Consider the following 22924-nt stretch of genomic DNA (forward strand, 5'->3'; position numbering starts at 1 on the left):
TTTTTACTTGTTATACCTACCACCGTAGGATAGGGTGTATATTCATTTAGTCATTCCGTTTGCAACACATCGAAATATCAATTTCCGACCCTACAAAGTATATATATTTTGGATCGTCGTAAAATTCTAAGACGATATAAAGATGTCCGTGTGCCTGTCCGTCCATCCGTCTGTCCGTCCGTCTTTTGTAATCACTCTATAGACTTCAAAAATTGAGATATTAAGCTGAAATTTGGCACAGATACGTCTTTTTGACGCACGTTGGTTGAGTTCTTGAGCGGGCCAAATCAGACCATATTTGGATATAGCTGCTATATAGACCGATCTGCCGATGAAGGGTCTAAAGCCCATAAATGCTTTATTTTTCATCCGATTTCGCTGAAATTTGGAACAGTGGGTTATTTTAGGCCTCCTGACATCTGACCCAATTATGGTTTAGATCGGTCTATATGTAGATATAGCTGCCATACAGACCGATCTTCCGATCAAGGGTCTTATGCCCATAAATGGTTTATTTTTCATCCGATTTCGCTGAAATTTGAAACAGAAGGTTATCTCAAGCTTTCCGATATTTGACCTAAATATGGATCAAATCGGACTATATTTAGATATATCTTGCCATATAGACCGATCTGCCGATAAAGGGTTTGAAGCCCATAAAAGCTTTATTTATTGCCCAATTTTGCTGAAATTGAAACAGAGGGTTATCTTAAGCTCTCTGATATCTGACCTAAATATGGATCAAATCGGACTATATTTAGATATAGCTGCTTTATAGACCGATCTCCAGATAAAGGGTCTAAAGCCCATAAAAGCTTTATTTTTAACCGATTTCGCTGCAAATTTGCAATAGAGGGTTATCTTAAGCCTCCTTATATCTGACTTAAATATGGATCAAATCGGAGTATATTTAGATATAGCTGCCATAAAGACCGATCTCCAGATAAAGGGTCTAAAGCCCATAAATGCTTTATTTTTTAACCGATTTCGCTGTAATTTGAAACATTGAATAGTTTTACATCTCCTAATAAAGGATCCAAATATGCTTCAGATCGGACTATATTTAGATATAGCTGCCATATAGACCGATCTCCCGATAAAGGGTCTAAAACCCATAAATGCTTTATTTTTTATCAGATTTCGCTGAAATTTGAAACATTGAGTAGTTTTACGCTTCCTAACAATAGGATCCAAATATGGCTCTGATCGGAGTATATTTAGATATAGCTGCCATATAGACCGATCTCCAGATAAAGGGTCTAAAGCCCATAAAAGCTTTATTTTTAACCGATTTCGCTGAAATTTGCAATAGAGGGTTATCTTAAGCCTCCTTATATCTGACTTAAATATTGATCAAATCGGAATATATTTAGATATAGCTGCCATATAGACCGATCTCCAGATAAAGGGTCTAAAGCCCATAAAAGGTTTATTTTTTAACCGATTTCGCTGAAATTTGAAACATTGAATAGTTTTATATCTCCTAATATAGGATCCAAATATGCCTCAGATCGGACTATAATTAGATATAGCTGCCATATAGACCGATCTCCCGATAAAGGGTCTAAAACCCATAAAAGCTTTATTTTTTATCCGATTTCGCTGAAATTTGAAACAGAGGGTTATCTTAAGCCTCTTTTTATCTGACCCAAATATGGTTCAGATCGGTTTATATTTAGATATAGCTGCCATATAGACCGATCTGCCGATCAAGGGTTTGAAGCCCATAAAAGCTTTATTTTTTAACCGATTTCGCTGAAATTTGAAACAGTAAGTAGTTTTAGGCCATCCGCTATCTGACCCAAATATGGTTCAGATCGGACTATATTTAGATATAGCTGCCATATAGACCCATGTCCCGATTAAGGGTCTGAAGCTCCTAAAAGCTTTATTTATTACCCGATTTTATTGAAATTTGAAATATAAAATTAAACAGAGACTTAATTTTATTAGACCACTCAATATTCGTGTCGATTTTGGATGCCTAAGTTATCCAATTTTCATCGGATTGTGACGAAAGGGGGTTTTCATATATACCCGAGGTGGTGGTATCCAAATGCTTTTTCACTTGTTTAGGTATCTCACTGGACGAAAACTTCTAAGTTATTCTGATTGCAGACCTACACTTAAACCTAACCATCCAACCTAAGGCATAAACTAAAAAATTTAATGTATTCTGGTTTAACATATTCATCGAATATAAGGCCTTTTAAGCAAACTGAGTGGGCTAATATTTTTTTAAAAAACCAATTTCTCTAAAATGGCAAAGCTTTTATGCATTTTCTTTTATTAAAAAAACCTTTCAACCTGCACTTTATTCATTTCTCGGCACCTTCAACACACATATTTACTTTCATACTTTTTTGGCAATTATAAAAAAAGCAGAAAAACACTACATAAATATTTTATTTTGTTTGCAGATACTACTAAAACTTAAGTAAATAATTTTTACAGTGTTTTTTGCGCACTCTTTATGCATGTTTTCCAGCAAAAAAAATCTATTAGAGCATTTCACTTAATGAATGTTAATTTAATTAAATTTCACTAAAATATTTATGCACCATCTGGCAAAAACACTACTAAACTGTATTTGTATTTCACAGTTCTATCTATCTCTCTGCATCTGTGTATGTGTGTGTGTGTTGTATTTGTTTGCCTTTAATATTTGCACACTATTGGCTGTCCTTTTCTTTGCAAATCTGGCTCTAAAATAGTTTTTTTCCTAGTCTATGTTTTTTGTTTGTTATTCAAAAAAAAAAAAAGAAGAGAACATTGATTTATGGCAAAAACCAATATTCGCGAAATTAATTTTTGCCCCAATATGGGATATTGAACATTTCATTTATTCATATATTTGCAGCTGCTTCTGAATGTTCCAATGAACGCTTGAAACCATACAATGGGTCATGCTATTTGTTTGTTTCCTATCCGGAAGTAGATTGGAATACCGCACAGCAGGTGTGCCGGGGCATGGGCGCCAGCTTGACATCGGTGTCATCGGCAGACGAGCACAGGTGAGAGATAAATGCATTTGCACATAGAGGCAGCTTTGGGAAAAGACCATGTATTGCAGAAATAAAAGCAGAAAATTAAAGTTCCTACGGCCTGGTATGGGTTAATAGATATTCATAAATAAATGAAAACTTTCTTTAAACAACCAAATTCGCCATTATATTGACGAAATATTGTATTTTACCTAAAATGGCAGTAATATAACCCTATACAATGTATCCCTACCCTACAAAAATCCCCATAGTTCTTATGACCATCGCCCGAAAATTACATACAAACTTAAAGTATCTATGACCAATCTGTAACAAATTTATTTCTCTCATAAAATTTTAACAACTTTTGGCTTTTTTTCACCAATTTTATCATTTCCTCTTCAAATATGGATGCCTGGATAACTGCTAACACCAATAACACAACGAACGGCAACAACAACGATAACCAACATAGATTTATAACATCCAATATCCGCAATCAAATTGACTATTCACCACAACTGATTTATTGGTTGGGTGCTGAGTTGGAGAAAAATCTTCAGTTCGAATGGACGGATGGTTCAAAAATGATCTTCCAGGTATGTATGTATGTGTGTGTGTGAGCTTAAAACACCTTAATATACACCAACACTATTGACACGTTTAAAGTAGGGGAAGAAAACCAAGTAAAAGCATGATAAGTTCGACCGAGCCGATTCTTGGGAAACCACCACCATGGATTCTGCTAAAAGTGAATACAAAATAAATATTGTTAAAGGGCACAATTTTTTTGTTCATACCAAACTTCAGTCGAACCAGCAAAAATTAAAGCTTCTAGGAACCGAAAAAGGATGATAGAGGGACCCCATGCAGACCGGTCCCTCTATCATTCTTCTACGGTTCCTAGAAACTGTAATTTATGCTGGTTTGACTGAAGTTTGGTATGAACAATAAAATTGTGCCCTTTAGCAAATCAAGTTATAGACTGATTTGGATCGTATTTGGCACAGTTGGTGGAAGTCGTAACAGAACACCACATGCAAAAATTCAGCAAAATCGGACAAAAATTTCAGCTTGTTAGGGCTCATGTAAGAAGGAGATTAACGCCTTCTCTGGGGATGGAAAAATCCTCATCGTTTAGGTGTCGGGCCCTAACGGAGTAAGGGGAAATGAAAGGGCAGACGATTTGGTAGTGAAGGCCAGAGGCCGTTAATAAGCTTAGTTAACCCGAGCCCTTTCGGGTCGACGCAGTCCGAGTTAAGGGAGTGGGCGACGAATGCGCAAGCAACATTGTGGTACAACGAAACGGTCGTTAGGACGAGGAAAATCCTATGGGGGTGGGGGGGGGGTTGGTCCAGATCGTGAGAAGACGAGGCTATTACTGAAAGAAAGCAAGAAGGAGGTGCTATTGGTGTCATAACGGGACACATAGGACTACGAGCTCACTTATGTAAAATCGGTGCGGCAAGTGTTAGCATGTGTAGATCATGCGGGGAAGATTATGAGACGTTGCAGCATTTCCTTTGTCATTGCCTGGCTATCGTGTCTAACAGATACCGGCACTTAGGTGAGGACACAATACCACACATGAACCAACTTAGGGGAGTGGTATTGAAAACAATTCAGGATTTTGTAAGTAGCACGGATTTCCTTACTTCAAAATTTCTTTTTAGAGGTTACTTTATAGTTTTTAGAGCTCACAACAAGCCGAATACTGGCTTAGGTGTATGTCCATAGTGGCATGGGGCTGGGTTAATATCTGCACCCTCTTTTCAACCTTACCTAACCCAAGGACTCATGATCCCCCCAAGGGCTCATGATCCCCCCAAGGGCTCATTATCCCCCCAAGGGCTCATGATCCCCCCAAGGGCTCATGATCCCCCCAAGGGCTCATGATCCCCCCAAGGGCTCATGACCCCCCCCCCAAGGACTCACGATCCCCCCAAGGGCTCATGATCCCCTCAAGGGCTCATGATCCCCCCAAGGGCTTATGATCCCCCCAAGGGCTCATGATCCCCCCAAAGGCTCATGATCCCCCCAAGGGCTCATGATCCCCCCAAGAGCTCATGATCCCCCCAAGGGCTCATGATCCCCCCAAGAGCGCATGATCCCCCCAAGAGCTCACGATCCCGCCAAGGGCTCATGATCCCCCCAAGGGCTCATTATGTCCCCTCCACCCTCTTTTCAACCTAATTTAACCCAAAGGCTCATGATGTCAAATCGGGAGATCGGTTTATATAGTATACAGCGGCTGTATCAGATTATAGATTGATTCAGACCGTATTTAACACAATCGTTGGGAGTCATATCGGAACACCACATGCAAAATTTCAGTCAAATCGGACAAAAATTTGAGATTTATAAGGACTCAAGAAGACAAATCGGGAGATCGGTTTATATGGGAGCTATATCAGAATATAGACCGATTTTAACCATACTTGGCACGGTTTTTGAAAGTAATAACGAAACACCGCGTGCAGAATTTCACACAAATCGGATAAAAATCGTGGCTTCCAGGGGCTCAAGAAGTCAAATCGCGAGATCGGTTTATATGGAAGCTATATTAGGATATAGACCGATTTAGATCGTACTTAGCACAGTTGAAGAAAATCATAACAGAACACTACATGCCAAATTTCAGCCAAATCGGACGAAAATTGTGGCTTGTAGGGACTCAAGAAGTCAAATCGGTAGATCAGGTTATATGGGAGCTATATCAGTTTATAGATCGATTCGGACCATACTTAACACAGTTGTGGGAAGTCTTAACCGTCTTAAAATTTCAGCCTATTCGGTCAAAAATTGCGGCAATCCAATTACAAAATTGCCTCGTTCAGGGACTCAAGAAGTCAAATCGACAGATCGGTTTATATGGGAGCTATATGTAAACCTGAACCGATATGGCCCATTGGCTATCCTCAATGACATACATCAATATTAAGTATGTGTGCGAAATTTCAAGTGGATAGCTGTATACGTTCGACTACTATGGTGATTTCGACAGGCGGACGGACATAGCTAGATCGACTCAAAACGTCGACACGATCAAGAACATGTTATGGGATTTCAAACGAATATTTCGAGGTGTTAGAAACGGAATGACTAGATAAGTATAACCCCATCCTATGGTGCTGGGTATAACAAGCAAAAGCTTGCTAAGTTCAGCCGGGCCGAATTTTGAATACCTATATGTGAAAAATGTATCATTTATGAACCCATAGCAGTCATATCCAAATATGGTCCGTTAAGTTCTTATGGCAGCTATATCTAAATATAGACTGATCTAAACCGTATAACGAGAAGCCTTACACTATGCCAAATTTCTGCGAAATCCGATAATAAATGTGCCTTTTAGGAGCTCAATACCTTAAATCAGGAAATCGATCTTTATGGTAGCTATATCCAAATATAACCCGATGGGGGTCAAATTAAACTCAAACATCGAAGGGCCTAATACAGCTCGCTGTGCCAAAACTCAGCGAAAGCGAGTAATAAAATCTGCTTTTATGGGTCCAAAATTAAAATGGGGTTATCGATATATTTGGCAGCTGTATCCAAAAAACAGACCAATCGAAACTATTTTAGGCACGGATGTCGAGAAGCCTAGCATAGGCCACTGTTTTAAATTTCAGCGAAATTTTATATTAAATGTGCCTTTCATGGACAAGAAACTATGTATCGGGAGATCATTCTATATGGCAGCTATAACAAAATTTAGAATAATCTGAGCCATATTGAACATGTAAATTGAAGAGCTTAACACATCTCATTATGCCAATCGGGTACTAAATGCACCTTTTATGAACGCAAGGACATAAATCGAGATATCGGTATATGCAAATTTTGCCCATGAACATTCCACTAAGGAACAGTAACAAACTTTTCACATATCAATGAATGCAGTCCGACTCTAGTTTAAGCTCAATGATAAGGGCGATATAGGCGAGTCTGAACGACGTGCCGCAGTGGCCACTCCTCTTTTTACATGGCATAGTACCTCACAAATGTTGCCAGCATTAGGAGGGGAAAACCACCGCTGAAAATTTGTTCTGACGGTCTCGCCAGGATTCGAACCCAGGCGTTCAGCGTCATAGTCGGACATGGTGGCCTCCACCGTATCGCTATCGGTATATATGACAGCTATATTCAAATATAGCCCGATTTTTGAATTTTGTACAACGATTTCTCTCATGGCCTTCAACATACGTGTCAATTATGGTCTGAATCGGTCTATAGCCTGATACAGCTCCCATATAACTCGATCTCCCTATTTTACTTCTTGACGATAACTTGATATCATAGCTCCAATATCATAGCAATTCTTTCCTTTTATCATATGTTTGCCTAAAAAAAGATACCGGGAAAAGAACTCGACAAATGCGATCCATGGTGGAGGATATATAAGATTCGGCCGGGCCAAGCTTAGCTCGCTCTTGCTGGTTTGTTCAAATTTTTTCGAGTTTGTCTGAATGAAAGTTTTTTAATTTTTATGAAATTCTTCTAAATATTCCAAGGTTAATTTTGTTGCCATAGTACTGCTGTGTCTCTGAGAACTGTCAATTAAAAGCATCCGCATGTGCAGTAATCCAAGAGCGTTTTAAAGTACCACATTAAACTACAACTACACTTTCATATGCACACACATTTCATCATATTATTCATATAGGAAATGCTTAAAAACCCCTTAAAAATGTACCATACATACACCTGATCCCGGCATGTGTTACAACATTTCAAATCGTTTCCCCCCATTGAATTTGTTTTTTTTTCTATTTTCGTTTGCAGGGCTGGTTACCTGGCCAGGGTCAATTTGAAACATTTCCTGCGGATGCCATATGCATGGGATTGCAATGGAAGATGTCACCCACACCCATGTTGCCATCAGGCTTGTATTGGCAATCACAAAAGTGCAGTAAGGTGGGTGGCTATGTGTGCAAGAAACCAAAGGAATCGTTTGGTAGTTTTGCTTTTAGTAACTTTACTGTGACCGGCACAGAAGGACGTCTCGTTTCTCCAGGTATGTATGAGTTGAGTTTTAGTTGTGGCCCTTTTGTTTTTTGTTGGCCGCTTCTAAAGGAGTTCAGGGACATTGGCAGCTGCATGGTTTCTTGTACAACAACAGCAATGGTATGCCTCAAATTGGGACAAATCAAATGCATGCATGGTTTTTCACTTGTAAAGCAATGTTGCTGTTGCTCCGGGCATACATTTGAAATCCCTCATGTCTTGACATACACATTGCCATTTGAACAGAAAATTAAATGAGGGACTAAAAATTTTGGTACTTTGAAGAGTACTTCTCCGTGTTGGTAGTATATGGACATTAAATGATTGCTGAAAATTACTTCATTCAGAAGGTCATAGATGTTGAATTGACAGTTAAGCCAGCTTTGAGTAAAAGGTACTCATCCTGGTTAGAGATGGGCTGCTAACCACTAAATACCCAATAAAAATAGGCACACTGGATAAAATTGGAAATTTTTCCCATGAGTATTCCACTAAGGAAGAGGGGCAAACTTCTCACATATCAATGAGTCCAGTCCGATTCAAGTTTATGCTCAATGATAAGGGACCTCCATGTTATAGCCGAGTCCAAACGGCGTGCCGCAGGGCGACACCTCTTTGGAGAGAAGTTTTACATGGCATAGTACCTCACAAATGTTGCCAGCATTAGGAGGAGAAAACCACCGATGAAAATTTTTTCTGATGGTCTCGCCAGGACTCGAACCCAGGCATTCAGGCGTCATAGGCCGATTCAAGTTTATGCTCTATGATAAGGGGCCTCCTTCTTATAGCCGAGTCCGAACGGCGTGCCGCAGTGCGACACCTCTTTGGTGAGAAGTTTTACATGGCATAGTACCTCACAAATGTTGCCAGCATTAGGAGGGGAAAACCACCGCTGAAAATTTTTTCATGATGGTCTCGCCAAGATTCGAACCCAGGCGTTCAGCGTCATAGGCCGATTCAAGTTTATGCTCAATGATAAGGGGCCTCCTTCTCATAGCCGAGTCCGAACGGCGTGCCGCAGTGCGACACCTCTTTGGAGAGAAGTTTTACATGGCATAGTACCTCACAAATGTTGCCAGCATTAGGAGGGGAAAAGCACCGCTGGAAATTTTTTCTGATGGTCTCGCCAGGATTCTAACCCAGGCGAACATGGTAACCTCTGCGCTACGGTGGCCTCCAGGCACACTGGGTAGTTATGGAAAATTTTTCGGGTAAATACCCAATATGTGGATATTTTTTGGTTGATGCCCATCTCCAACCATAAGGCTTGTATTACTCACTACTTAACTTTGAGGATTGCAAGTTCGTTAAGTCAAATCGGGAGACTTGCATCCTGTGTTAATAATCCTTACATTTGCTTATATAATCGTTACCTTGAACACCAATGGTAATGGTATCGCAAAGTTTCCAATATCCCTTTGCTGGCTTATTTGCTTCATACTTAGTCACACTCCATCTGTTACTAATGATCACTTCTTAACTTTTTATCATTTCCTCCCATTTCTCAGCATATCCCAATACGTATCCTCTGAACATAAACTACTGGATACACATCAAGGCTCCGGAGCGTATGAGGATTATTGTGCAGTTTCAGAAAATTGACTTGGAGCCACAAGATGAATGCCTTTATGACTTCATCAGCATACAGGATTATGATAGTGTGTCGAAGATAACTCTGGAGCCTGGAGCGAATGTTGTGCCAATGGCCATGCTAATGTCAGCCGAGCAACTCACCGCATATGAAGGTGATAATGAGGATGCTGAAGATGGTAATGGTGGTGGTGTTGGTGTTGGTGGCGACAGTGACATTATTTCCTCCAATGTGGATGCCATTATGGCAGCCGAGGCACTTGAGCAAACCAATGTTGCTGACAATGGCAACAATGAAGCCGATGATGACTATGAAAACGATAATGAAACCACTCTGCGAGGTAGTGGCACGAATGATAATAGAAATAAATTGTCAGAATATCCAGAGCAACGCTTTAAACGAAGATTACGACGCAGCATTGACAAAGCGACGCTCCACAAAGGAAACACTGCCAAACTGCAAGCACACACATTGCACCACCCGCTCAAGCATCGCAGGAGACGCAACAAGGAAATTAATTTTCATCATGCATGGATGAAACACAAAAGCGTGGAGCAGTTAAACCCCGTAAGGCTGTCACAAAACGACCACACCAGGGGGGTAAACAAAAAATTCGACAACAGGAAAAAACACCACAAAACAGCACATAGGCAGAAAAACAAAACTTTGGGGGAGCATCAACATAACCGGGTGTTGGCCAAACGCCATAAACGGAAGTCAGACCATGAGCATGGGGCTAATGGTAGACGCCATCGCCGCAGCACCATTGTGGGTGAGAATACAATACCACCGCCTGAGAATGCCCAAACCTTTTTGCCCTATGTACGCTGGTGTGGCACCCACGAGTCCAACATGTCCAAATTCGATTTTGTCTCCAGCAGCAATGAGGTCATGTTGAATTTTCACAGCGATTATTCCATGACCAGCCTGGGATTTGCGGCCATCTGGAAGGCCATTGATGTCTCGGGTTGCCCTCTGCGCACTCTGACCTCACGCGAGGGCACCATAGCCAGTCCGAATTATCCACATTTTTTGCTCAACAATTTGAATTGTGCCTTTGTGATACAGGCACCGGTGGGCAAACGAGTGTGGCTGGAAATAATCGAGTATGACTTTCTGCAGGATGCCATGCTTGAAGTCGATTTGGGCAATGGAGCATTTCGACCTTTTGAGATACCCGAACATGTCAACGATGGCATGTTTGTCAGCTTAAAGGAACAATTGCGTGTGCAATTTCGTACGGGTCAACATCCCAGGGGCAAAGGTTTTCAGGCGATTTTTCACACAGGTAAGTAGAATATTCCGTTGAATATGTTGTATAGCAATAACCACAATAGCAGTATAGGTTAGGAAAGGTTGAAAAGAGGGTGCGGTTATTAATCCAGTGCCCGTATAATCCTCATATAAAAGTTTTAACCAGTTTTCCGATTAGTGATGTCGTCGGACGGGGTCATTGGACGGAGTAGTTCAATGGGTACTGAGGTTCATTGAGGAAATTATTACAGTATTATTACAGTATCTAATGGACTTGAAGTCATCGCACAATGGTGTCTTCTAACGATCCTGGACAAATTGAAATTGAGACAATACTCGAAAATTTAAGAACATATGGTAATCCTGCTCCTGATAATATTGAAACAAAGAAAAACAAGTAAAAAGGCGTTAAGGTCGGCTGGGCCGAATACCCACCACCTCGAGTATATATGTAAACCACCTTTCGTCAAAATCCGGGGAAAATGCACACCTTATGCCCCATAGCAGCTATATCGAAATATGTTCCGGTTTGGACCAAATACTTATAAGTACAAGTCATTGTTCAATTGTGTAAAACAAAATTTTAGTAGCTATATCTAAAAATAAACCGATCCGAACCATATACGACACGGATGTCGAAAAGCCTAACATAAGTCACTATGTCAAATTTCGGCGAAATCGTACAATAAATGCGCCTTTTATGGGGCCAAGACTTTAAATCGAGATATCGGTCTATATGATAGCTATATTCAAATCTGGACCGATCTGGTCCAAATTGAAGAAGGACGTCGAAGAGCCTAACACAACTCACTGTCTCAAATTTCAGCGACATCGGACAATAAATGCGCCTTTTATGGCCCCAAAATCTAAAACCGAGAGATCGGTCTATATGGCAGCTATATCCAAATGTGGACCCATCTGTGCGATATTGCAGAAGTATATCAAGGGGCTTAACTTAACTCACTGTCCCAAATTTCGGCGACATCGGACAATTAATGCGCCTTTTATGGGCCCAAAACCTTAAATTGAGAGATCGGTCTATATGGCAGCTATATCCACATCTGATCCGATCAGAGCCAAATTGAAGAAGGATGTCGAAGGGCCTTAGAAAACTTACTGTCCCAAATTTCAGAAAAATCTGATAATAAATGTGACTTTTATGGGCCTAAGACCCTAAATCGGAGGATCGGTCTATATGGCAGCTATATCCAAATCTGGACCGATCTGAGCCAAATTGACGAAGGATGTCGAAGTGCCTAAGACAACTCACTGTCCCAAATTTCGGCAAAATCTGATAATAAATATGGCTTTTATGGGCCTTAGACCCTAAATCTGAGGATCGGTCTATATGGCAGCTATATCCAAATTTGGACCAATCTGGGCCAAATTGATGAAGAATGTCGAGTGGTTTAACACAACTCATTGTACCAAATTTCAGCGAAATCGGATAATAAATATAGCTTTTCTGGGCCTAAGACCCTAAATCGGAGGAACGGTCTATATGGCAGCTATATCCAAAGCTGGACCGATCTGAGCCAAATTGACGAATAATGACGAAGGGCCTAACACAACTCACTGTCCCAAATTTCAGCAAAATCGGATAATAAATGTGGCTTTTATGGGCCTGAGACCCAAAATCGGTCGATCAGTCTATATGGGGGCTATATCAAGATATAGTCCGATTTAGCCCATTATCGAACTTAACCTGCTTATGGACAAACAAAGAATTTGTGCAAACTGTCAGCTCAATATCTCTATTTTTAAAGGCTGTAGCGTGATTTCAACAGACAGACAGACGGACGGACAAATCTAGATTGACATAAAATGAGGTCTTAGACGAATATTTCGAGGAGTTACAAACCGAATGACAAAATTATTATACCCCCATCCTGTACTGGAGGATATAAAAAGTGTACTCTACTACTAAAGACCTTTCACTGCTTTTCTATTCTATCATGATCTGTCTTCGTATAAATATTTTTAATTCCTTTTTTTGGGTAGGATAGGTGGAGGGAGATTGCCCTCTGACACGTCCTATCATTTGAGTGCAATATATTCTCAGTCGTTCTGCATGACAGTTTGGTGTTGTTTTTATTGGGCTGATAGGGTTGGTCTCCCCGACGCTAAGACCCAAGAGACAATTTATTTGAGTCCTTAATTGTTGCTATCTCGTCTTGCTGAACGGCAGGAAAACAGAATGTGTCCCACATACTTGAATCCTTATAAAAACATTAGATTCGAACTCTATTGACATGGACCTTTCTTTTAATTCACATATTATCCCGCTTGAACATGTCCTTTTGAATTCAATTAAGTGGGTGGACCGTTCCCAGTCTGTGTCCCAAATGTGTATACCAGATTCGTAGTGAACTCCCAAAGACCTTTCATTTGATACCCATTTTGTGACGTTGGACATTCATGCCCATTTCGGGGTTGGAGAGAGCCCCGTAGACACGTCGGACCAAATTCTTATAACAGATGTCTACTCAACTTCTAAACACCTTTGATTTGATACCCATATTATTCCAATCGGTATACATGTCCTGTTGAGGGGTTTTGGGGAGTAATGAGGCGCCTCAGACACCAAGGAATACATTTTTATATTAGTTTTTTACTCTACTTTTAAATACCTATCTTTGATATCCATATTGTTTCAATCGGTAAATGTGTTCTGCTGGGGGTTTTGGGGGTGGGGAGGGCCCTCAGACATCAAGGAATAATTTTTGATGTCAGATTTTGTACTTTACTTTTAAATACCTATCATTTGATATCCATATTGCCCAAAGCGGAAAAAAGTGTCCTGTTGGGTTGTGTTTTTGGAAGTGGGGGACCCTTACGACACTAAGGGTAACATATTTATGCCAAGTTCTTACTCTACTCTTGAAAACCTTTCATTTGATACCCATATTGTTGCAATCGGCAAACATGTTCATTTGGAGGGGTTTTTGGGTGGGGCGTCCCCCCAGAATATTTAACCCCATAGAGGTATAACAATTTTGTGTTTCTGGGTTACCATAAGGCGGCATACAAAATTTTGCTTAAATAGGTGCACCCATCTCCAAGATCTGTCGTTTTTAAAAATTATGGTAAGGGGGAGGGTCCGCTCTCCCCTTTGGATATCAAAAAATAAAGTACCCTATTTTCACCAGATTTTTGTGTCTGTACGGAACAGAGTAACAAACAAAACGCAACAATTTAAATTTTCAACTTTTGGAATATTCTTCACATTATCCCTTCATTTTTCTCTCTTTGCAGTTGGACAAATGGAAAAGCGTGAACGCATTATCAAACTGACCTCCAATGATACCGGACATCTGTACCAGTTAAACTTTCCGCACGATATGCCGGAAAACGTTGACTTTACGCAGCACTTGGTGGCCCCTTTTGGTCATAATATCCTTTTGGAATTGCATGATGTGGAATTCTCTGAGAATGGATGTCCGGACAACAACATTATAGAGGTATGTATCAGCACAAGCTAAAGTGACTCAGGTATTACAGCAATACATAAACAAAAAAAAAAAAAATTAAGGATATTTCAATTCATTGAGATTCATGAAGAAAATAGAGGAAACGGGAAAAAAATTCTTTATAAAGAATATTTAATTCAAATTTTGTAACCAGAGAAAATGTAGTTGAAATTATTCTTTTTAGAAAATATTTTATCGAAATTTTTGTTCAGGGAACTTTTTATTAAAACTAAGATTTACCAAAGCGACAACAAGTGCCTCCTGGAAGCTTTTCTGCGAAAAGGTCGATAGCGTTAATGACGCCGCCAAGATAAAAAAGTTTCTCTCAAAAATTCATGTCCAAATTGAAACTTTAGTAGACGACATGGGAGTGAGAGCAGAGACAGCGGAGAACATGTTGAGACTTTTGATGAAAACCCCTTTTCCCACAGGATACGACGGGACTCACGGAGACACCCGAATCTTGGAATAATGACCTTGTTCGAAGGTTTATAGTAACGGAATTTCTGGTAAAGGAATCCTTGAGGAGCTTCAAATCATTTAAGTCACCCGGACCTGATGGATTATTTCCGGCGTTACTACAGAAAGAAGCAGACTATCTGGCCAATGTTTTCACAGCGTGCCTAGGACTCCGAAAGCCTGACAGGAGGCAAGGGTGGTGTTTATACCCAAGTCCGACAAGGCAAGTTATGCGACACCAAAGGCCTACAGACCCATAAGCCTTACAACCTTTCTACTCAAAACCATAGAACGTATGATACAGAGTAGGACATCCAGCGAACTGCTCTAATACAAACAGCATGCCTATGTCAAGGAAAGGTCGGTGGAGACTGCCCTGCACAAAATTGTGCATAAATAGTAGAATTCTTCGATGCCAAAACGTACGCCCTAGTATGCATTGACATCAAGGGGCCTTTAACAATGTGCGGAGCGACACACTGATCCAATCCTTAGAGCAGTACCTTACTTACTCCTTAGAGACTGGATAAACCATATGCTAAGGAACAGGTGGATAAATTATGTGTCCCATAAATATATTTATATATATATTTATCGCCACTCTTATGGGTGACCACCATAAATGACCTATTACGAATGCTGACTGAGGAGTTATTTGAATCCGATGATGATGTTATAATACTTCTAAGGGGGTAAGGATCCGAACGAGCTATGCGAAAGGGCCGAAAGGGTCTTGCATATGGCGTATGACTGGGCTAGACCCAAAGGTCTCAATGTTAACCCAAAGAAGACTGATATATGCCTGTTCACGACGAAGACGAAGGTGGGACAATTTAAGGCACCACATTTCCTCAATAAGACGATTTCGATATCTGAGAAGGTCTAATACTTAGGAGTGATCTTGAACAGGAAACTGAATTGGAAGTGTCACATGCAGGAGCTTACTAGGAAGGCTCACAGATGTTGGGCACTAGGTAGACGGGACATAGGCTCGAAATGGGGCCCGAATCCTAGGATAGTCCACTGGCTCTACAGGAGCGTGATTACACCAATACTTACGCCTCAGTAGTTTGATGGACTGCTATGAAGAAAAAGTGAAACATAAGGATCATACAACAGGTTCAGAGAACATGTTGTCTTGGCATAGACGGAGCGATGAAGACCACGCCCAATAGGGCGCTGGAGACTATTCTAGATATCCGACCTATTGACATACAGATTAAGTGTGAGGCAGCCACTGCGGCTGTAGGACTTAAGGCGATTTAAGGCGATGGGAGAATGGATAGAGAATGGGAGCAGCTCATATCATCGCGGTATAATCGAGGCGACGATAGGAAACCTGGAAGGAAGGGAAGGGGTTCCCGATCGGATACCTGAGGCGACACTTGAGATTGAGTGGGAGGGACTGCTGCCATCGGCACAGTCTTGGATTGACGGAACCCTAGTATTGCCATCTGAAGGACCATGTTACACGAATGGATCAAAGCTAGAGGACAAAGTGGGCCTGGGGGTTTACATCGAGAACCCAGGGACTGAGATCTGCTTTAGACTGCCTGACGATAATACGGTCCTGCAGGCGTAGATCCGGGCGATCGCGGATGCGTGAGGTGGTGTGGTGCTAACGCGAGGACGTCGAGTGTGAACATCTTTAGCGACAGTAAAATTGCCATAAGCGCAATAACAACCAGGACGGTAAGGTCACGTACAGACTTGCAGTGTTAGAAGGAAATTAAGGTCATCCTTGGGGATGGCAAAATACGCATTGTTTGGTTGCCGGGCCATATCGTAGTAAGGGGAAATGAAAGGGCAGACGATTTGGCGGTGAAGGACAGAGGACTGCCGTCAATAAACTTGGTTAACCCGAAGCCTTTCGTATCGACGTAGTCCGAGTTAAGGGAATAGGCGAAGAATGCGCATGCAACATTGTGGAACAGCGAAACGGTCATTAGGACGGCGAAAATCTTATGGGGGGATCCAGATCGTGAGAAGACGAGGCTATTACTGAAAGGAAGCAAGAAGGAGGTCAATATAGCTAGTGGTTTCCTAACGGGACACATGGGACTACGAGCTCGCTTATGTAAAATCGGTGCGGCAAGTGATAGCATGTGTAGGGCATGCGGGGAAGATGATGAAACGTTGGAGCATTTCCTTTGTCATTGCAAGGTTTTCGCGATTAACAGATACCGGTACTTAGGTAGGGACACAATACCCGACTTGAACCAACTTAGGGGAGTGGTTTTTAAATCAATGAGGGTTTTTGTAGGTATCACGGTATTCCTAACTTAACATTTTCTTTTTATACCCACCACCGAAAGATGGGGGTATATTAATTTTGCCATTCCGTTTGGAACACATCGAAATATACATTTCCGACCCTATAAATTACATATATTCTTGATCAGCGTAAGAATCTAAGACGATCTAGCCATGTCCGTCCGTCTGGCTGTTAAAATCACGCTACAGTCTTTAAAAATTGAGATATTGAGCTGAAATTTTGCAAAGGTTCGTTTTTTGTCCCTAAACAGGTTAAGTTCGGAAATGAGATATATCGGATTGTATCTTGATATAGCCCCCGTATAGACCAGTCCGCCGATTTAGGGTCTTAAGCCCATAAAAGACACATTTACTATCCGATTTTGCTGAAATTTGTGACAATGAGTTATGTTAGGCCCGTCGAATTCCTTCTTTAATTTGGTTCAGATCAGTCGAGATTTGGATATAGCTGCCATTTAAGGTTTCGCTCGATTTAAGGTTTTGGGTCCATAAAGGGCGCATTTATTATCCGATGTCGCCGAAATTTGGGACAGCGAGTTATTTGAAGCCCCTCGACATCTTCCTGCAACATGGCACAGATCGGTCCAGATTTGGATAAAGCTGTCATATAGACCGATCTCTCGATTTGAGGTTTTATGTCCATGAAAGGCGCATATATTGTCCGATTTTGCCAAAATTTAAAACAGTGAGTTGTGTCAGGCCCTTCGATATTTTTTTTTGGAATTTGGCTCATATCGGTCCAGATTTGGATATATCTGCCATATAGACCGATCTCTCGATTTGAGGTTTTGGGCCCATAAAAGGCTCATTTATTGTCCGATGTTGCCGAAATTTGGAACAGTAAGTTGTGTTAAGTCCCTCGACATACTTCTTCAATATGGCACAGATCGGTTCAGATTTGAATATAGCTGCCATATAGACCAATCTCTCGATTTAGGGTTTTGGGGCCATAAAAGGCGCATTTATTGTCCGATTTCGACGAAATTTGGGACAGTGAGTTGAGTTAGGCCCTTCGATATTTGTCGTCAATTTGGCCTAGATCGGTCCATATTTGGATATAGTTGCCATATAGACCGACCTCTCGATTTGAGGTTTTGGGCCCATAAAAAGCTCATTTATTGTCCGATTTTGCCAAAATTTGAGACAGTGAGTTGTGTTAGGCCCTTCGATATTCATCGTCAATTTAGCCCAGATCGGTCCAGATTTGGATATAGCTGCCATATAGACCGATCTCTCGATTTGAGGTTTTGGGCCCATAAAAGGCGCATTTATTATCCGATGTCGCCGAAATTTGGGACAGTAAATTGTGTTAAGTCCCTCGACATACTTCTTCAATTTGTCACAGATCGGTCCAGATTTGAATATAGCTGCCATATAGAACGATCTCTCGATTTGAGGTTTTGGGCCCATAAAAGGCGCATTTATTATCCGATGTTGCCGAAATTTGGGACAGTAAATTGTGTTAAGTCCCTCGACATACTTCTGCAGTATGGCACAGATCGGTGAAGATTTGAATATAGCTGCCATATAGACCGATCTCTCAATTTAAGGTTTTGTACCCATAAAAGGCGCATTTATTATCCGATGTCGCCGAAATTTGGGACAGTGAGTTGTGTTAGGCCCTTCGATATTCATCTTTAATTTGGCCCAAATCGGTTCAGATTTGAATATAGCTGTCATATAGACCGATCTCTCGATTTGAGGTTTTGGGCCCATAAAAAGCTCATTTATTGTCCGATGTCGCCGAAATTTGGGACAGTTAGTTAAATTAAGCCCCTCGACAAACTTTTGCAATATGGCACAGATCGGTCTAGATTTGAATATAGCCCCCATATAGACCGATCTCTCGATTTGGTTCATATCGAAAGGTGGTTTACATATATACCCGAGGTGGTGGGTATCCAAAGTTCGGCCCGGCCGAACTTAACGTGTTTTGACTTGTTAGAGGTTACTTTATAGTTTTCAGAGCTTAAAACGAGCTTATTACTGGCTTAGGTGTATGTCCATAATGGCATGGGGCGGATTAACCTAACCTAAGGTTTACAAAACATTTGATAAGACTTTACCTTAAAAAATTCTTTTTTTTTTTGACTTTACAAAAATTTTTATAAAATTTTTATTAAAAAATTGCCTTTATTTGGCCGTTCGAAGTCTCTATATATAGTAGTATGTTCTGATTTTGTTTTCCCTGAACTTCTATTGCTTTTACGAGGTTATTATTCACCCCTTGGTATTTGCCACACAAATACCTACTACATTGAATTGAATATCCAATCGCATAAATTAAAATTAAAAATTCCTTTTTATATAATTTTCAAAATTAGTTAGCCATAATGAGATTGAAATGCCAAATAATTATGGCATGGCTCATGTAATGTAATGCAAATGCTTTCTTTTTGCTCATTTTAGGTATATGATAATTATGCCGACAATAATGGAACCAAGTGGCAACTATGCAAATTTCAATATGCTAATGTCCACACGGGCAGTCCACTCGACGACAGCTACTTCACAACCAACTACCACATGCAACAGCCTGAATTGTTTCACGCCAGCACTGGCCCAGGGGAGTTTCAGCTGAACAATGACGTTGTCATTGGCAGCCATCTGGCCGATGGCCACATGGATACAACATCGGCATGGGCTTCAACAACAACGATTGCCGAGTTTCTATTGCGCCAACAGCAGCAGCAGCAGCAGCAACAGCTCTATGTGACCCGACCCACAGATCCACCACCTGTGTACATAACCTCCTATCTGAACACGTTGTATATACGTCAACGTACCACTGCCAAATCCATAGCCAACCTTAACTGTACAGTGCGCTTGCAATGGGGTAAGTATGAATAATGAGTAGTGGGATATATGATGGAATATGCACTACATGGTACAAAATAACAATGAACTGACATTATTTGTTTAGATTTGTAACTCATTTTGGGCAAGAGGGTTTCTTTATAGCACTGCTGTATTCCTTGAGGACAACTCTATACAAAACAAAACGAAAATTGAGCTAGTGAATTAATTATGTTGGTCATTTGCTCATTTCTTAACTCGTGAATGTTCATTTCGGCAAGAGTATTTAAGTAAAGTCAATTAGGGGAGCAGCTAGCAACCGTTTGGGATAAAATGCCTCTGTCACACACACACATAACAAGTAAAGATGGCGTGCATAGAATGTGGGAAGAACATTTTCCCTTCTTTCCTAACCCAAACTAAAATTTTCTGAGACAACTCTACTCTTTTGGGTACATTTCTACCCATAATGAAAATAATGCAGAACTAGTCCCTCCGTTAAACAGAAAGAAGAATGTTTAGGCTCATATTAGATTGCAAATAATGCAAATTTTGCCCATGAACATTCCACTAAGGAACAGGGGCAAACTTCTCGCATATCAATGAGTGCAGTCCGATTCAAGTTTAAGCTCAATGATAAGGGACCTCCTTTTTATAGCCGAGTCGAACAGCGTGCCGCAGTGCGAAACCTATTTGGAGAGAAGTTTTACATGGCAAAGTACGTCACAAATGTTGCCAGGATACGAACCCAGGCGTTCAGCGTCATAGGCGGACATGCTTACCTCTGCGCTACGGAGTCCTCCATCAGACTCACATAGACGTTTTCGTCCTTTGTGATACCACAGGAACAGAAGAAGGAAGATGCCTTCTAGTTCCTACCGTTGAACCACCCAGATCGCTTTAAAAAGTCCAACAACTTTCGAATGTTCACATCCGCTAACTCAGACAGCTTCTAAAGGAAATGAGAACCTAAAGTGGAACTCCTTCTGACTGCTAGTGCGGGACACACACACAGGAGGTGCTCTAAAGTCTCTTCTTCTTCCATGTCCTCACATCTTCTGCAAAAGTCGTTGCTGGCAACCTTCAGTCTGTCAGCATGTTTCCCGACTAGACAGTGTCCTGTCATGACGGACACAACGACTGAGACATCTGTTCAAGCCAATGATAGCAAGGCAGTACCCTCTTCGAGTCTAGAATAGGCCACAGAGGTTTGGAATGCTGACAGCCCCCTCTTTTTGACCATCTATCATTCGTTGTCCCACGGGTCTGCTAATGAAAACTTAGCTTACATGTCGATAGAGGCATACCCACAGATTCCAGTATCCCTGGAATGTGTAGGGTAGTTCATAGTCTCGCAAGTTGATCCGCTTTACAATTCCTTGACATATCCCTGTGGCCCGGCACCCAGAACAGGTGAACTTTGAACTGTACAGCCATCTCGTTGAGAGATTCATAACAGTCGAAGGGGTTTTTTTTGATCAGAAGTACATTCTCCAGGTATATTAGGGGCTGCATGGCTGTCTGAGAAGATATTTATGCCAATCGTCGTAATGACATTATATCGTAGCCCTCCATCACTTACTTAATTGCAAGAATCTCCGCTTGATACACACTGCAATAGTCGAGTAAACTTTTCGATATGACCAGTTCTAGATCTTTAGAGTACACCTCAAAGCCCACCTGGTCGTTTAGTTTGGAACCATCCTTATAGAAATCTATGTAACTTCTGTTACCAGGGATATCATAGTTTCAATCCTTTCTATCAAAAGTACAATTTTTTATTAAAAAGCAGTTTAGGTAGGGTGTAATACAGGTAGGGAGAAAGCTCCCTTAACCTCACGGCAGTGATCGCTGCAATTTGTCTAGCCACAATGTCCAGAGGCGTAGAATGTATCTTTAAATTCAGTGCTTCAGATGTTGTAGTCCTCAATGCGGTTGTGATGCACAAACAAGCCATCCTTTGGATTCGGTTAAGTATTGAGCAGTAGGTGGACTTTTGAAGCTCCGTCCACCAGAGCACAACACCATATAGCATTATAGGTCTGACAACTACAATATATACCCAATGCATGACACGTGGTCTAAACCCCTAACTTTTGCCAATGGCTCGCTTGCAGGTGTATAGGGCAGGAATTTCCTTTCTTGCCCTTTCCAAAATGTTGGATTTGAAGTTCAATTTCCTGTCCAGCAAAACACCCAGGTATTTTGCCCTTTCTGTAAATGGAACATTCTCTCGTCCTAAGGAGACAGGTTCCAGTGTAGGCAACTTGTATCTTCTGCTGGAAGGAACTACTTCTGTCCTGCACGAATTTATACCTTAAACACTTTCGGTAGCCCACTTTGCTGTTGCACATAGAGCTTCCTGAAGTGTATCTCTTAGAGTGCTGGGGAACTTTACCATAACCGCAATTGCCACGTGATTAACAAGTTTTTCTTCCAAAGACAATAATAAATTGTTAATGGCTATATTCCAAAGTAGAGGAGACAGTACACCTCCTTGAGGTGTACCTATGCTGACCCATCTTTTTAGACCCACAGATCCCAAGCCGCCGTAATGCATCTTTAAGTAAGTAAGTTATTACTAAACTTTCTTACGATAGAGTTGATGCCTAGAAACTCCAACTCCTTCATGATTGACGTCGGTTTTACATTATAGAAAGCACCTTCAATGTCAAGAAATGCTACCATTGTGTATTCCTTGACAGCGAGAGAACCCTCCATGTAGTCGACTAGGTCGTGAAGGGCTGTTTCAGTGGATTTGCCTTTACTATAAGCATGCTGCTGCCGCGACAGGCGATCTATAGGAATCTTTACCTTAAGATATGTTTCTATCAACCTCCCAAAAGACTTCAACATAAAGGATGGCAGACTAATAGGACGAAAATCTTTCGCCTTCGTGTTGTAGAGTTTTCCTGTTTTGGGAATGAAAATGACCTTCGTGTCCCTCCATCCCACAGGTATATATGACATTCTGATACAAGCCGTATATCTCCCTAAGCTAGGGAATCAGTCTATCAAACACAGCTTGTAATTCAAATGGTGATACATCATCCGGGCCAGGTGACTTAAAGGAGTCGAAATTTCTTATC

General features: G+C 41.1%; 1 protein-coding gene across 7 annotated transcripts in view; it reads left to right on the forward strand.

Annotated features, from left to right (window-relative positions):
* The window catches only part of LOC106084839 (uncharacterized), a 299433-nt gene that overhangs the window by 210443 nt on the left and 66066 nt on the right, over positions 1-22924 (forward strand). For all 7 annotated transcript variants that reach the window (XM_059366723.1, XM_059366722.1, XM_059366725.1 and 4 more), the window contains 6 exons: positions 2861-3014; positions 3460-3583; positions 7770-8001; positions 9500-10870; positions 14092-14297; positions 19449-19875. In XM_059366723.1, the coding sequence (XP_059222706.1) occupies positions 2861-3014; positions 3460-3583; positions 7770-8001; positions 9500-10870; positions 14092-14297; positions 19449-19875 (2514 nt within the window). The remainder of the gene's footprint in view (positions 1-2860; positions 3015-3459; positions 3584-7769; positions 8002-9499; positions 10871-14091; positions 14298-19448; positions 19876-22924) is intronic.

The sequence above is a fragment of the Stomoxys calcitrans genome, chromosome 4 (genome assembly GCF_963082655.1).
Source record: "Stomoxys calcitrans chromosome 4, idStoCalc2.1, whole genome shotgun sequence".
NCBI classification, from domain to species: domain Eukaryota; kingdom Metazoa; phylum Arthropoda; class Insecta; order Diptera; family Muscidae; genus Stomoxys; species Stomoxys calcitrans.